The 13398-nt window shown below is 36.7% G+C and overlaps 1 protein-coding gene across 1 annotated transcript; it reads left to right on the forward strand.

Moving 5' to 3' along the window:
• The first annotated feature begins 4159 nt into the window (after positions 1 to 4159).
• LOC127106257 (purple acid phosphatase) lies at positions 4160 to 7431 on the forward strand. Its single transcript, XM_051043561.1, has 8 exons — positions 4160 to 4528; positions 4640 to 4840; positions 4922 to 5033; positions 5984 to 6213; positions 6329 to 6467; positions 6562 to 6782; positions 6886 to 7007; positions 7118 to 7431. The coding sequence occupies exons 1-8, from the start codon at positions 4343 to 4345 to the stop codon at positions 7302 to 7304; spliced, it is 1398 nt and encodes a 465-aa protein (XP_050899518.1). The 5' UTR covers positions 4160 to 4342; the 3' UTR covers positions 7305 to 7431.
• The last annotated feature ends 5967 nt before the right edge of the window (positions 7432 to 13398 follow it).

Below are 13398 nucleotides of genomic sequence, written 5' to 3' on the forward strand. Positions count from 1 at the left end.
AAGGAATTGGAGAGGGGTATGAAGGTGGCCAAGGCAAGAAAAGAAGCTTTGGAAGCTCTTATTTGTAGGCTGGAAAAAGAGGAGTTAGAGAAGACTGGTAAGGATGAAAAAGCACAATCTAGTGGCAGCTCTGGAAGCTCTGAGTGTTCTGAAGCTAAAGATGAAGGTGAAGGTGATACTTCTTCTTCTGATTAATGGTTCCTGCTTGAATTGAAGACTGGGAGGTGTGGTGGAAGCTGGGCTGCTGTTTGGAAGGTTGTTGTCTTGATTTTTTTTTGATTCTGTATTTTGTGGCAGTCCTTATTGATGTCTGTTATGTAATATTTAGGGCTCTTAATGAGTTCCTTGAATTTGTTCATTATCTCAGCTTTCAGCTGTGTATAATGATGGTGTGTACTTCCTGAATATTTTGTTTTAACATGCTTAATGTTATAACATCTGATCTAACATTCTCTGCTAGGCTAATAGACATTTATTTTGTCTAATTGGTCACCTTTGGTCAATTTTGACTAAAAAGGGGGAGAAGTGCTGATGTGGAAGTTGTATGTGGCTGGACAAAAGGACAACTATTATTGAAAGAAGTGCACAGGTGTTAAAACAGAATGGTATTCTGTTTACAGATGTCAAAGGGGATGTCTGATATGGTGTACAGGTGCTGATGTTGAAGCAGATGTCAGAATGACATTCTGGCTGGTACAGGTGCTGGAGTTACAGTAGCTGTTATGGTTGTTGTATGCACAGATTTAGGGGGAGAAGAAGTACCCTTGTGCATTGTGCATTTGTGTGTCTTACTAGTTGCATCCATAACTAGTAATTCTGTTGTTTGTTGCACAGATTTAGGGGGAGGAGAAGTACCCTTGTGTATGTGTGTATTACTAGTAGCCATAGCTAGTAATTGTTTTGCTTCTACTACTGATTAAACTTCTGTTATGTTGTTTAACTACTGATAGTTTACCTTGTGAACAAAAAGGGCAGATATATGTTTTAGCCAAAATTTGCCAAAGGGGGAGTTTGTTGATTCTAAGTGTTGGCAGCAATTTTGGTAAAACAAAGAGTGTTCACAAGATGTCATGTGTGATGTCTTAACATAAGATATCCTATGTACTTGCTGGAGTTCAAGAACATGTGCATGCAGGATTTTTTCAGAATGCCACATACAATGACAAGGCTTCTGATATTGAATGTACCTGCTGGAGCTTAAGTGAAAGACATGTTCATGCATGATTGTTTCAGATGACACACACAATGTCATGACATCTGATATGGCTGTACCTGCTGGAAGTTATAAAAGGAATTATTGGATTATGCAGGATTTTTCCAGGATGTCAGACCCGATGTCATGACATCCTGTACACAAAACATTCAGTATGAATGTCTGGTGTTTTGTGATTGCACAATTAATGGCAATCTTTGGATGATTGAAGATATGGCTAGCTGGCGCATTCAATCATGGATTACAACCAGATTTACTTATTTTTCAAGGAGATCTAAACAGCTGTTATAAAAAGATTTGATTGGAAAATAGATTTAGGGTTTTCAAGATGTCCAAGCCCAGCTGGGTGCTTCTATAAAAAGGGACTTAGAAAACCTGTTTGAACACACAACCAAGACTGAGCGAAATATAGAGAGAGAGCTAGGGTTTGTGTCTGTTTAGTCGTAAGACTTGTAGGTCATTCAAGTCATCCATTGATGATTGAATTGGACCGATTTGTGGTTGTAATTTGTCACTCTAAAGCTGTTAAGCAAGAGTGTGTGTCTTCTTGATCAAAGCTGTGAAGCAAGATCAAGAGTGTGTCTTCTTGATTGAAACTGTGAAGTAAAATCAAGAGTGCGTAATTGAAAAGTATTTTCTTTTCGAAGGGATTGTTGTTTAAAATCACTGGTGTGTGATTGTAAAGGAAGTGAGTGGGTTCTCATATCTAAGAGTGCTTAGGTAGAAGTTGCACGGGTAGAGATTAGGTGATAAAGACTGTAACTTGTTGAAGTGTACGTAGAGTCTTTGAACTAATTCTATTTTAGTGAATTTCCTTCCTGGCTTGGTAGCCCCCAGACGTAGGTGAGTTGCACCGAACTGGGTTAAAAATTGCTTGTGGTATTCGCTTTACCATTCTGTTTTGTTTATCCATTGTTTATTACCAGATATTAGTGTCGTGACATTACCTTCGACATCTTATATCTGATACCAGAATTTCACAAATGAACTTGGTTCCTTGTAAAAAGTTGTATCCCTTTAAATTCTATTTAATTTGATCATAAATTTGACACCATTTGGAGTTTTAATGATGGAGTTATGGATTCTAGAAGTTGAGGAAAATTACTTATTCAATGATGAGGACCAAAATGGACCTATAATGTTTCCCCATGGTACATGACTTTTCAAGCGGAATTTAACCTTTCCCAAAGAATAAAGGTCGAAGAAGACATCTTGAAATTAATGATGAAACTTGGATAATCTTGATATCATAAAAATTTAGGAAGTTATGGTTCTCGAAAGTTGACCTTCTATATAGGGCACAAACAAAATGACCTATAAGCTTTCACCATAAAAAATGATTTTTCAAGAAAAATTAGCTCTTGAGTCCAACATAAAATATGGTTGGAATGTCATTAAGAGTAACTTTGTTCTTGAAATAATTTTCATATGACAAATATTGTAGGAGATAGGGTCTAGGAAACCTTAGATTTAACTAGTTGACTTTTCTGGTCAACTTCCTTGAATTAACTTGCACACTTGAAGTTCCTTTGATCTTTGGGACTCATGAAAGATCATATATTCTTACGATGATGTAAAATAAAGTATCCCTTGATATCTTTGACCAATTTTTGAAGAAACTTGTTGAGGAAGGCACACAAGATACCCATATGAATTAGGGCTTCCTTGAAAAACAAGCTTCAAAGTCTTGATGAACTCTTGATCAAAATGACAAATAAAGAACATGGGGATCCATATATGATGTTTAGAACCAATGTAGACCTTTGCTTGCTTGATCTCTTGCATTGAGGGTTTCAAACCCTAGTTGTGAGCTTGGTGAGGCACAGATGGACACACACACTATCTACAAAAGAAACAAAGCTATACAAGACATATTTTTGTATTTTGGTTAGTAAACAAATAAAATAAAATATGATACAATCAAATATGCTTAGCGATCTCTCCCAATGCAAATCCAATGAATGATAGGTGAGGAGAATATCAATGTGTGACCTCAATGTCAATGCAAAACTATGAGATGACATGATGGATCTTAGGAGTCAAAATTGAGATTTTACACATACCAACTATAAGAATATTTTAAAGCAAATGCAAATAATATAACATAGAATAGATAGTCATTCAAAAATGCAATTAGACCTATAATATGATATATATATATATATATATATATATAGATAGATAGAGAGAGAGAGAGAGAGAGAGAGAGAGAGAGAGAGAGAGAGAGAGAGAGAGAGAGAGAGAGAGAGAGAGAGAGAGAGAGAGAGAGAGAGTAATGCTAACTTGTACCCCAAGGGCACAAGTTAAGAGATAAATATAGAAACAAATTCTTGAAAAATATGTATTGAATTTATTAGAAACTTATCATTAATAATTTTATTTATTTTTCCAAAATAAATTTTTTATTTGTGGGTTTCTTAACATGTGCCCCAAAGGCACAAGTTAGCATTACCCATATATATATATATATATATATATATATATATATATATATATATATATATATATATATATATATATATATATATATATATATATATATATATATATATATATATATATATATATATTCTATGAAAAATATTGGATATTTATTTTTTTAAAATAACCAAATTTTTCAAAAAAATTTCTAAAATAATCAATTTTTCAAAAAAAATACAAAAATAACCAAATTTGGTAGAGATGCGTCAAATGAATTGACGCACCCCATACCAATAAGAGGAGACGCGGTAGCATTGACACACATGCATTGGGCCTCATGAGGAGGCGTCAATGCTATTGGCGCTTTAGTGTGTTTTAAAGGTGCTTGTGAAAAGAAAACTTAATTTTGAACCCAACCGAGAAATTGAACACGCAACCTTCTAATTTGGAGCCATATGTATTATCATTGAGCCACAAATCATGTTAATTCATTTGGAAAAAAAGGAGTAAAAGGTAAAGGACAAAACAAGGAATGGTTAATAAAAGCGACAAATGTGTCTTAAACTTTGTGTTCTAAGAGAACGATGGACAATGTTTCTCCTCGGATCTGAATATTCCACATTATATGCCAATTTCATTCATTGCTGAAATCATATTACTATGTATAAATAATAAACACTCGAGATTGCAACAAATTGTGACAAAGAAATGGATCATTTTCAAGGATTATCATTTCCTAATTTTATATTACCAGTAGGTTTAGTTTTGAATTTGTTGTTTCTGTGTAATGGAGGCACAACTAGTACTTTTGTTAGAAAGGTTGAGAAGACCGTTGATATGCCACTTGATAGCGATGTTTTTCGTGTTCCTTCCGGTTATAATGCTCCACAGCAGGTGTACTTTTCTTCCTTTGCTTCCAATTTTGATGTGTGATTTCAAAGGTTTTTTGTGCCTTTTCCATAGTTTTAGTCTCAATGTTTTATTCTATGATTGGTTTGAATGAAGGTTCATATAACACAAGGTGATCATGTGGGGAAAGCAGTGATCGTGTCTTGGGTGACCGAGGATGAACCGGGGTCGAATGCAGTGCGATACTGGAGTGCGAATTGCAAGTATAAGAAGTTAGCTGAAGGGAAAGTTGTAACTTATAGATACTTCAATTACACATCTGGTTTTATTCATCATGCAACTATAAAGAATTTGAAGGTAGTTCTATATTTTATTGCTTCCATTTCATGAGTGTTGTTGTTTTAACAATGGTTGATGTTTGTGATTGTTTTTGGACAGTATGATACAAAATATTACTATGAGGTTGGACTTGAAAACACAACAAGGAAGTTTTGGTTTACAACTCCTCCGGAAATTGGTCCTGATGTTCCATACACATTTGGTCTCATAGGTAAAATTTATTCTATTAAACTCAATGTGATCTTTACCATTAGTAATGAAGTCTTAACTATCAGTGGCATTAAGACTTTTACCGATACTGATTGTAGTTGTCGCAATATGAATTAACCACAATTTCTTTTTTATCATAAAAACGGTGAGAACAGTATGAATATCAACACCTTTTGATAACATTTTGTCGCGGATTTATATTTATTAGTTGTCTTTTAAATTTGTGATCTTTCTTAATATTTCTTAGTAGATTTTTTTATAGGTTTTTTAAGTCTTCCTCTACCCCCAAGTTATTTGACTTGTTTTTATCTGATCTATTCTCTTTACATTAGAATTTACATGTCTTCTCTCTACATTCGCAAACTATCTAATTTTCAAATCTTTCCTATTAGAAGGCTACTCCGTCACCCCCTTTTAATATTGTCATTTTTAATCTTATTTCGTCTACATCCTACACAACTTTCACATCTCTATTAGACTATCTTAATTCTCATTTTGATTCTTATCCACCCAACAGTTTGTCTTATAATGTTTTTCCTTCAACCTGAGATATACTTGTGTGTCACATAAAATTCATGAGGTCTTCTTCCATTTCATTCACCCTATTTGAATTCGATGGTTTAAATCTCCTTCTATCATTTTATATATGCTGCTTTGTAAACCGTTTTTAAGTGTCAACAAATCAAAATAAGTGATTTTTGAAGTAATTTTGATTAATGTCAAACGCTTTTAATGATCTAATAATAACATTTGAATGATAGTGCAAAATATTGACAATGTATATGAATTAAATTCATCTTTCAACTCATAGTTATTTAATACTTCTAGCACCTATTCAATATTTACAACATGGATAAGTTGAATATTACTCAGAAGTTTAGAAAATTTGCAATGTCTTGTGTTCCTATAGGCCAACATATTTGTTACTAACTGATGCGGCATCGTTTGCAGGGGATCTTGGTCAGAGCTTTGATTCCAACAGAACACTTTCTCACTATGAATTGAAGTCAACAAAAGGACAAACAGTGCTGTTTGTTGGAGATCTCTCTTATGCAGATAACTACCCGAATCATGACAATAATAGGTGGGATACTTGGGGAAGGTTTGCAGAGAGGAGTGTTGCTTATCAACCTTGGATATGGACTGTCGGAAACCATGAGCTTGATTATGCTCCAGAAATCGTAAGCTTCCAATAGAAATTTCTTCGATTTGACTTAACCATTTGAGAATTTGTGTAGAGAATTTTACAAGTCCAAGTCTTGATATTGGTTAGCATGTATTGATGATGGTTTGCAGGGTGAAACTGAACCATTCAAGCCTTTTTCTCACCGATACCGCACCCCTTATAAAGCCTCAAACAGTACTTCACCATTTTGGTATTCTATCAAAAGAGCTTCAGCCCACATCATTGTCTTGGCCTCATATTCCGCATATGGTATTGCTCGATTTCTCTAATTCTTCTTACATACACACGCATACTTGGAAAACAATTCTGATTCTATGGTTTCCAATGGAATCATTTTTCTCAGGGACATATACGCCGCAATACCAATGGCTTGAAGAAGAGCTACCGAAAGTTAACAGGAAAGAAACTCCATGGTTGATTGTTCTCATGCATTCACCTTGGTATAATAGCAACACTTATCATTACATGGAAGGGGAAACAATGAGAGTAATGTTTGAGTCATGGTTTGTTAAGTACAAGGTTGATGTTGTGTTTGCTGGCCATGTACATGCCTATGAAAGATCTGTAAGTGCTAACATACTTGTCATATATCCAAAATAGATTTATGATTTTTTTTCCGGCGTTTCCTTCATGTTACAATTGATTTGTTTGTATTTGTTTGTATCAGAAACGTGTCTCGAATATTGCATATAATATTACAAATGGTATTTGCACTCCAAAAGAAGACGAATCAGCTCCTGTATACATAAACATCGGAGATGGAGGGAACATTGAAGGCTTAGCAACCATGTAAGCTCGCTCCATACATGAATCTTTTATACTCTTATGAACTATTCGCGACTGTTTTCTAGTTTTGTTTCATGAAGCTATGTCTGATATGAACATGATTTGAGTTGCAGCTATACAGAACCACAACCAGCTTACTCGGCATTCAGAGAAGCTAGCTTTGGACATGCCATTTTTGACATAAAGAACAGAACACATGCTTACTATACCTGGCACAGAAATCAAGATGGTGAAGCTGTTGAGACTGATTCCAATTGGTTTCTCAACAGATTTTGGAAACCAGATGATGTTTCCCATTAACACATTGATTTACTGTTTTTTTTTTCCAGATGAATATTCATTGAGATATTAATCAATAATGTCGCGATTTTGAAAGCATCTTGTGTTAGGTGTAACTTATTTTGCAAGTAATGAATCTATCACAATATATATGGCCTTTAGACTAGACAAAGCAATATGCAATGACTTATGGATCTAACACATCTTTAGTTATTTCATAAATATTTTTGGCACCACCAATGATTATTTTTACAATGGCATTGCTCAAGACGCTATTCCAAATTTAGTAACTCAGGAAGATAATGAGTCCCTTTGTGTGATGTCATTCAACCAGGAAATCAAGGGGATCCTTTTTCTCCTTATTCAGACATTATCTTCAAATCTTTATGATGGGAAAACCAAACCCTTAAGAATAATCAAAGAAGCTCTTTATCCAACTCATGTACTCTATACCGATGATATCGTGCTTTTCTTCCAAGGAAATAATAGATCCTTGAAAATTTGCAAAGAGTATAGAGTTATAGGCCAAATTATTAATAAATAGAAAAGTAAATTTTACTCGGACGCCATGATCATTTATAGAGAAGGGATTATTCAAAATTAATTGGGTTTCAGTCAAGGCCAAATTCCTTTCTCATACATCGAATGCCTGATAGTCAAAGGGAATAAAACAGAGTTCATTTATAAGAATATATCGCATAAAATTTGAACTAAACTACTTTAATGGAATTACCGATTTTTTTTTTAAAATATCCAAAAATTTCAAAAAAATTTCAAAAATATACCATTTTTCAAAATAATTACAGAAATGGCCATTTTTGGCCAAATTTAACCCTTAGGCGCCACCCTAGTTGGCGCCTACCCTTAATGGGTAGGGCAAGTCGCCACTAGGAGTGGTGCCTATGCCCATTCCATTTTTTTTTTATTTTTTTTTTAACATGTTTTATTATTTTTTTTTTAATTTTTTTTTTTAAAAAAATTTATATTTTTTATTAGTTATATTAATTAATATTAACACATATATATAAATAATTTTTTTTACAAGATATATATATATATATATATATATATATATATATATATATATATATATATATATATATATATATATATATATATATATATATATATTAATTTAATTTATAAGTAATTAATATTATTTGTAAATTTTTGGAAAAAAAAATTAATTTATATACGTGTAAATAAATATTTATACACATGTAAATTAATATATATAGACAATATTTTTAAAGATAAAGATAAAGATATAAAGATAATAAACAGAAAATATTTTTATTTAAATAATAGACAAGACAAATATTACAAAGATATGATTAATCACATATGATGCGGTCCCTGGTACGATCCGCACGGGGGAGGTCTAATTACTCGCCTAGACGGTTCACGTGGTGGTGGTGCTTCCCTATTACCACCCCTTGCCCTAACGCGTCCCCTTGCCGTTTGCCGTTGTGGTTGGGTCGAAGTCCCTTCAGTGCTGTAGGAAAGACGGGTCCCCTCTGCGCCCTCAAAGCTTTGTCTGGGTGGGACAAACTGACTACTGCTGGGTGCGCCCTCGAATTGTGGTCTTTGGTAGTTTAGGGTTGAATCGGGTTGGCCAAAGTGCAGTGTTTGTTGTGGTGTGTAGTAGTCCTATTGGTAGTCCTCTTGTATACCCGTGTCGGGGCTAGGTGGAGGACTGGAAGAGCTCGGGACATTGTCGTGATGGAAGTGTTGGGATTGGTGGAAGTGGGGGGATTGATATTGTGGTAGGTGTTGGGAGTGTTGATGGTGGTGGGAATGTTGAGTTTGTTGTTGGTAGTCTTCATGGTATTGGGGTTGAGTTTGTGGTATGTATTGTTGATTTGGTTGGGGGGTGGACATGTGTTGTGGTGGTTGTTGTTGGTAATATGGTGGTGGTGGTTGTTGTTGGTAATAAGGTGGTGGTGGTTGTTGTTGGTAAAATGGTGGTGGTGGTTGTTGTTGGTAATAAGGTGGTGGTTGTTGTTGTTGGGAATACTGTGGTGGTTGTTGTTGTTGGGAATACTGTGGTGGTTGTTGTTGTTGGAAATATGGCTGTTGCATCCGGGGATCGTCCAAATAGAACGGGTCAGACACAATCATTTCTGGATTTGTATTTGCTCTATACCAATCCACATATTCCCTTGTCGGCTTCATTTCCTTGGGCGCCACCGGAAATTGTAGAACATAGTGGGCACGGTCTTTCCACATTTTACGAAACTCCTTAGCAAATTCTTTCCAATTTTGGGCATACCACTGGTGGCTGACTTTTTTTAGATGCCAAGGTTCCATAGACATTGGGGGGCCTGGGATTTCTTGATGCATTCCGAATTGAAGCTTGACACGGTCACTTTGGTGCATCTCCACAGTGGTGAACCGCATTATGGTCGTTTTTGCTGTCCAAACAGCTGCATCTTCGGGGTTGGGTTGATGTTCCAATCCCAAATATGGCCTCCAAATAAACTGCAAAGAAAAAAGTAAAAATGTTATTTATCGAGAATGCATGATATTAATAAATCAGTTAGAAGCTGAGTGATTTAGTGGTAATACATCTTGTGCTCGGAGACGATCCAAGAGTTGACGATAAAATATAATTTTATTTTTGGGGGTAAGACTGTAATCCAGTCCGGTTGCAATGAACCTAAACAAAAAAAGATAAATAATATTAGTTACAAATATGTATAGAATAAATATACAAAATGAAATAACATCATAAATTTACCTAGTTGCGTAGGGGAAGGAGTAGACATTAGGATTTTCTGGGGCTAGCCTCGGTAATCTCCACCACCCCCATGTTTGGAGCAAGAAAGCACATCCAGAAAATGTACAGTGCTCATTTTGTGCATTTTTACACAAAGAGCTATATAGGAATGCTAATACTGCAGAACCCCAACTATATGTGCTTATTCTATCAATGTCCCCGAGCAAACTCAAGTACATAAAGTTTATGCTATTTCCCGTCCCTTCGGGAAATAGCAAGTTCCCAAACAATAGCATAATGTAAACCCGGGTTTTTATGACTTTTTCTTGTTCGGAGGATTCCTCAGTCAAAGTTATGGAGTCGTGGTACATTTGTAGGCTAGATAATTTAATACCCTGACCCCTTGCTTTGGCAGACCCCTCACCCTCGACCAGATCTACCCCCAACATTTGAACACATATTTGGTTAGGCTGTTGAACATTTCCGGTGACAGGCTTACCATCTATTCTAAGACCCAAAAGCATGTACACGTCCTCTAATGTGACGGTACATTCACCAGTTGGTAGGTGAAAAGTGTGTGTCTCAGGTCTCCAACGTTCACACAGAGCCAAAATGAATTTGACATCAATTGTGGCATTTACGACATGCATAACATGACCGAAACCCGCACGTTGTATGTAAGGTACACACCATGGGTCTGGATAAGGCATTGGGTGTGAACGTTGACGAAATTTCTTGGGATCCTTTAAAAACAAACAATATAAACAATCATTAGATTGGACTTTTAAAAAACTAATTACAAACATATGAAAGAGGCAATGTTCAAGAAAAACTTACGAATGAGGCAATGTTTGCCCTAGTGCCTCTGTGTTCTTGGCCCATGGTAAGAAGAGACATGACTGCAATGTAGAACGAAGTGGGGTGGATGAGAAGTTTCGTCGGAGTTCTCTGAATAAAAGTGTTAGTGGTTGATGAAAACTTGCAAGAATGACCCTCTATTTATACTCGTTTTCAAGTAGACTGAATATGCAAAAATGTGACAAGTGTAAGGCATGCGTGGTAGTGTTGGCATGCATTGGTAGTGTTGGCATGCATTGGTGCAGACTAGGTGGGAGTTGTCTTGTCTTGGGGAAGGCTTGGTGGAATCTGATGATGCAAAAATGTGACAAGTGGAAGGCATGCGTGGGAATCTTGCAGAATAGGTGCAGGCTAGGTGGTAGTGTTGACATGCATTGGTGCAGACTAGGTGGGAGTTGTCTTGTCTTGGGAAAGACTTGGTGGAATCTGATGATGCAAAACTTGGACACGTGGAAGGCATGCGTGGGAATCTTGCAGAATAGGTGCAGGCTAGGTGGTAGTGTTGGCATGCATTGGTGCAGACTAGGTGGGAGTTGTCTTGTCTTGGGGAAGACTTGGTGGAATCTGATGATGCAAAACTTGGACACGTGGAAGGCATGCGTGGGAATCTTGCAGAATAGGTGCAGGCTAGGTGGTAGTGTTGGCATGCATTGGTGCAGACTAGGTGGGAGTTGTCTTGTCTTGGGGAAGACTTGGTGGAATCTGATGATGCAAAACTTGGACACGTGGAATGCATGCGTGGGAATCTTGCAGAATAGGTGCAGGCTAGGTGGTAGTGTTGGCATGCATTGGTGCAGACTAGGTGGGAGTTGTCTTGTCTTGGGGAAGACTTGGTGGAATCTGATGATGCAAAACTTGGACACGTGGAAGGCATGCGTGAGAATCTTGCAGAATAGGTGCAGGCTAGGTGGTAGTGTTGGCATGCATTGGTGCAGACTAGGTGGGAGTTGTCTTGTCTTGGGGAAGACTTGGTGGAATCTGATGATGCAAAACTTGGACACGTGGAAGGCATGCGTGGGAATCTTGCAGAATAGGTGCAGGCTAGGTGGTAGTGTTGGCATGCATTGGTGCAGACTAGGTGGGAGTTGTCTTGTCTTGGGGAAGACTTGGTGGAATCTGATGATGCAAAACTTGGACACGTGGAAGGCATGCGTGGGAATCTTGCAGAATAGGTGCAGGCTAGGTGGTAGTGTTGGCATGCATTGGTGCAGACTAGGTGGGAGTTGTCTTGTCTTGGGGAAGACTTGGTGGAATCTGATGATGCAAAACTTGGACACGTGGAAGGCATGCGTGGGAATATTGTTTAAAATAAATAATCAGGTTGTTTAAAATAAATAATTAAGCTTAAATAAAATTGAATAAATGAGGTTGTTTAATATTTATTCAGGCATGCGTGGGAATATTATTTAAAATAATTAATCAGGTTGTTTAAACACATAATGGAAAAAAGAGGTAGTTTAGTATTGGAAGTGTGATATTCAGTATTGGAAGTTCAAGAAGGTTAAGTTTTTGGTGCAAGCAAAGCTAAAGGTGAGACTAAGTTCAGACTATGTGGAGAATACATTTGATGGATAGGCAGTAGACGTGTCAAAATTATTACATGCATGCAGTTCCACCTTGCCTGCAAGATTCTTGCATGCTTTACACGTGTCCAAGTTTTGCATGCGTTGCTCTTGGGGAAGGCTTGGTTGAAGACATGCATGCAAAGATGTGTCGGAATCTTGCAGTATAAATATGCACACACATTTTCACAAAGGTATTCACAATATCTTCACAGCAATCTTCACAAAACCTTCACAATATCATCACAAAACCTTCAAAAAACCATCACAATATCATCACAAAACCCTCACAAAACCTTCACAAAACCTTCACAAAACCTTCACAAAATCTTCACAAACCCTTCACAAAACCTTCACAAAACCTTCACAATATCTTCACAAAACATGGCATCTTCATCACAATACAAAATCAAAGCTCACGTCAATGGTGAGACTTATGAATGTGATATGTCTGGCTTCCTATTTAGAAACACCGAATGCACTCGTTTTTGTCTAAATAGAGGAGCTGACTTCTCTTACCTGAAAAGGAAGATTGAGTCCAAACTAAGACAACCCGTGTCCCAAATTTTTTATCAACAACCTTTTTTTTCAGAAAACAACTCTGTCAAGTTTTATAAGTCATTGATTCAAAATGACATGGAGACACAATACATGCTTCGTAACCATGAGTACTCTGGTTACGAATACATAGTGTTGTACATTGTGTTGGAACAACCTCAATCAACTCAGAATATTCAATCACAGGTTATTGATCCTGTGATTGATGACGAACAAGATGTTGAGCACCACGTTGAAGACGATGTGGTTGATGATGCTGAAGACGTGGTTGATGACTTGGTGAACCGTCATTCTGAAGACGAAGACCAAGCTCAAATACCTATAGCGCAACGCTACTCACCGCCTGCACACTTCACAACACTTAACTTGGGCGAGGATGAGCCCTCATCAGATATGTTCTACAACCCATATATGAGGT

The sequence above is a fragment of the Lathyrus oleraceus genome, chromosome 7 (genome assembly GCF_024323335.1).
Source record: "Lathyrus oleraceus cultivar Zhongwan6 chromosome 7, CAAS_Psat_ZW6_1.0, whole genome shotgun sequence".
NCBI classification, from domain to species: Eukaryota; Viridiplantae; Streptophyta; class Magnoliopsida; order Fabales; family Fabaceae; genus Lathyrus; species Lathyrus oleraceus.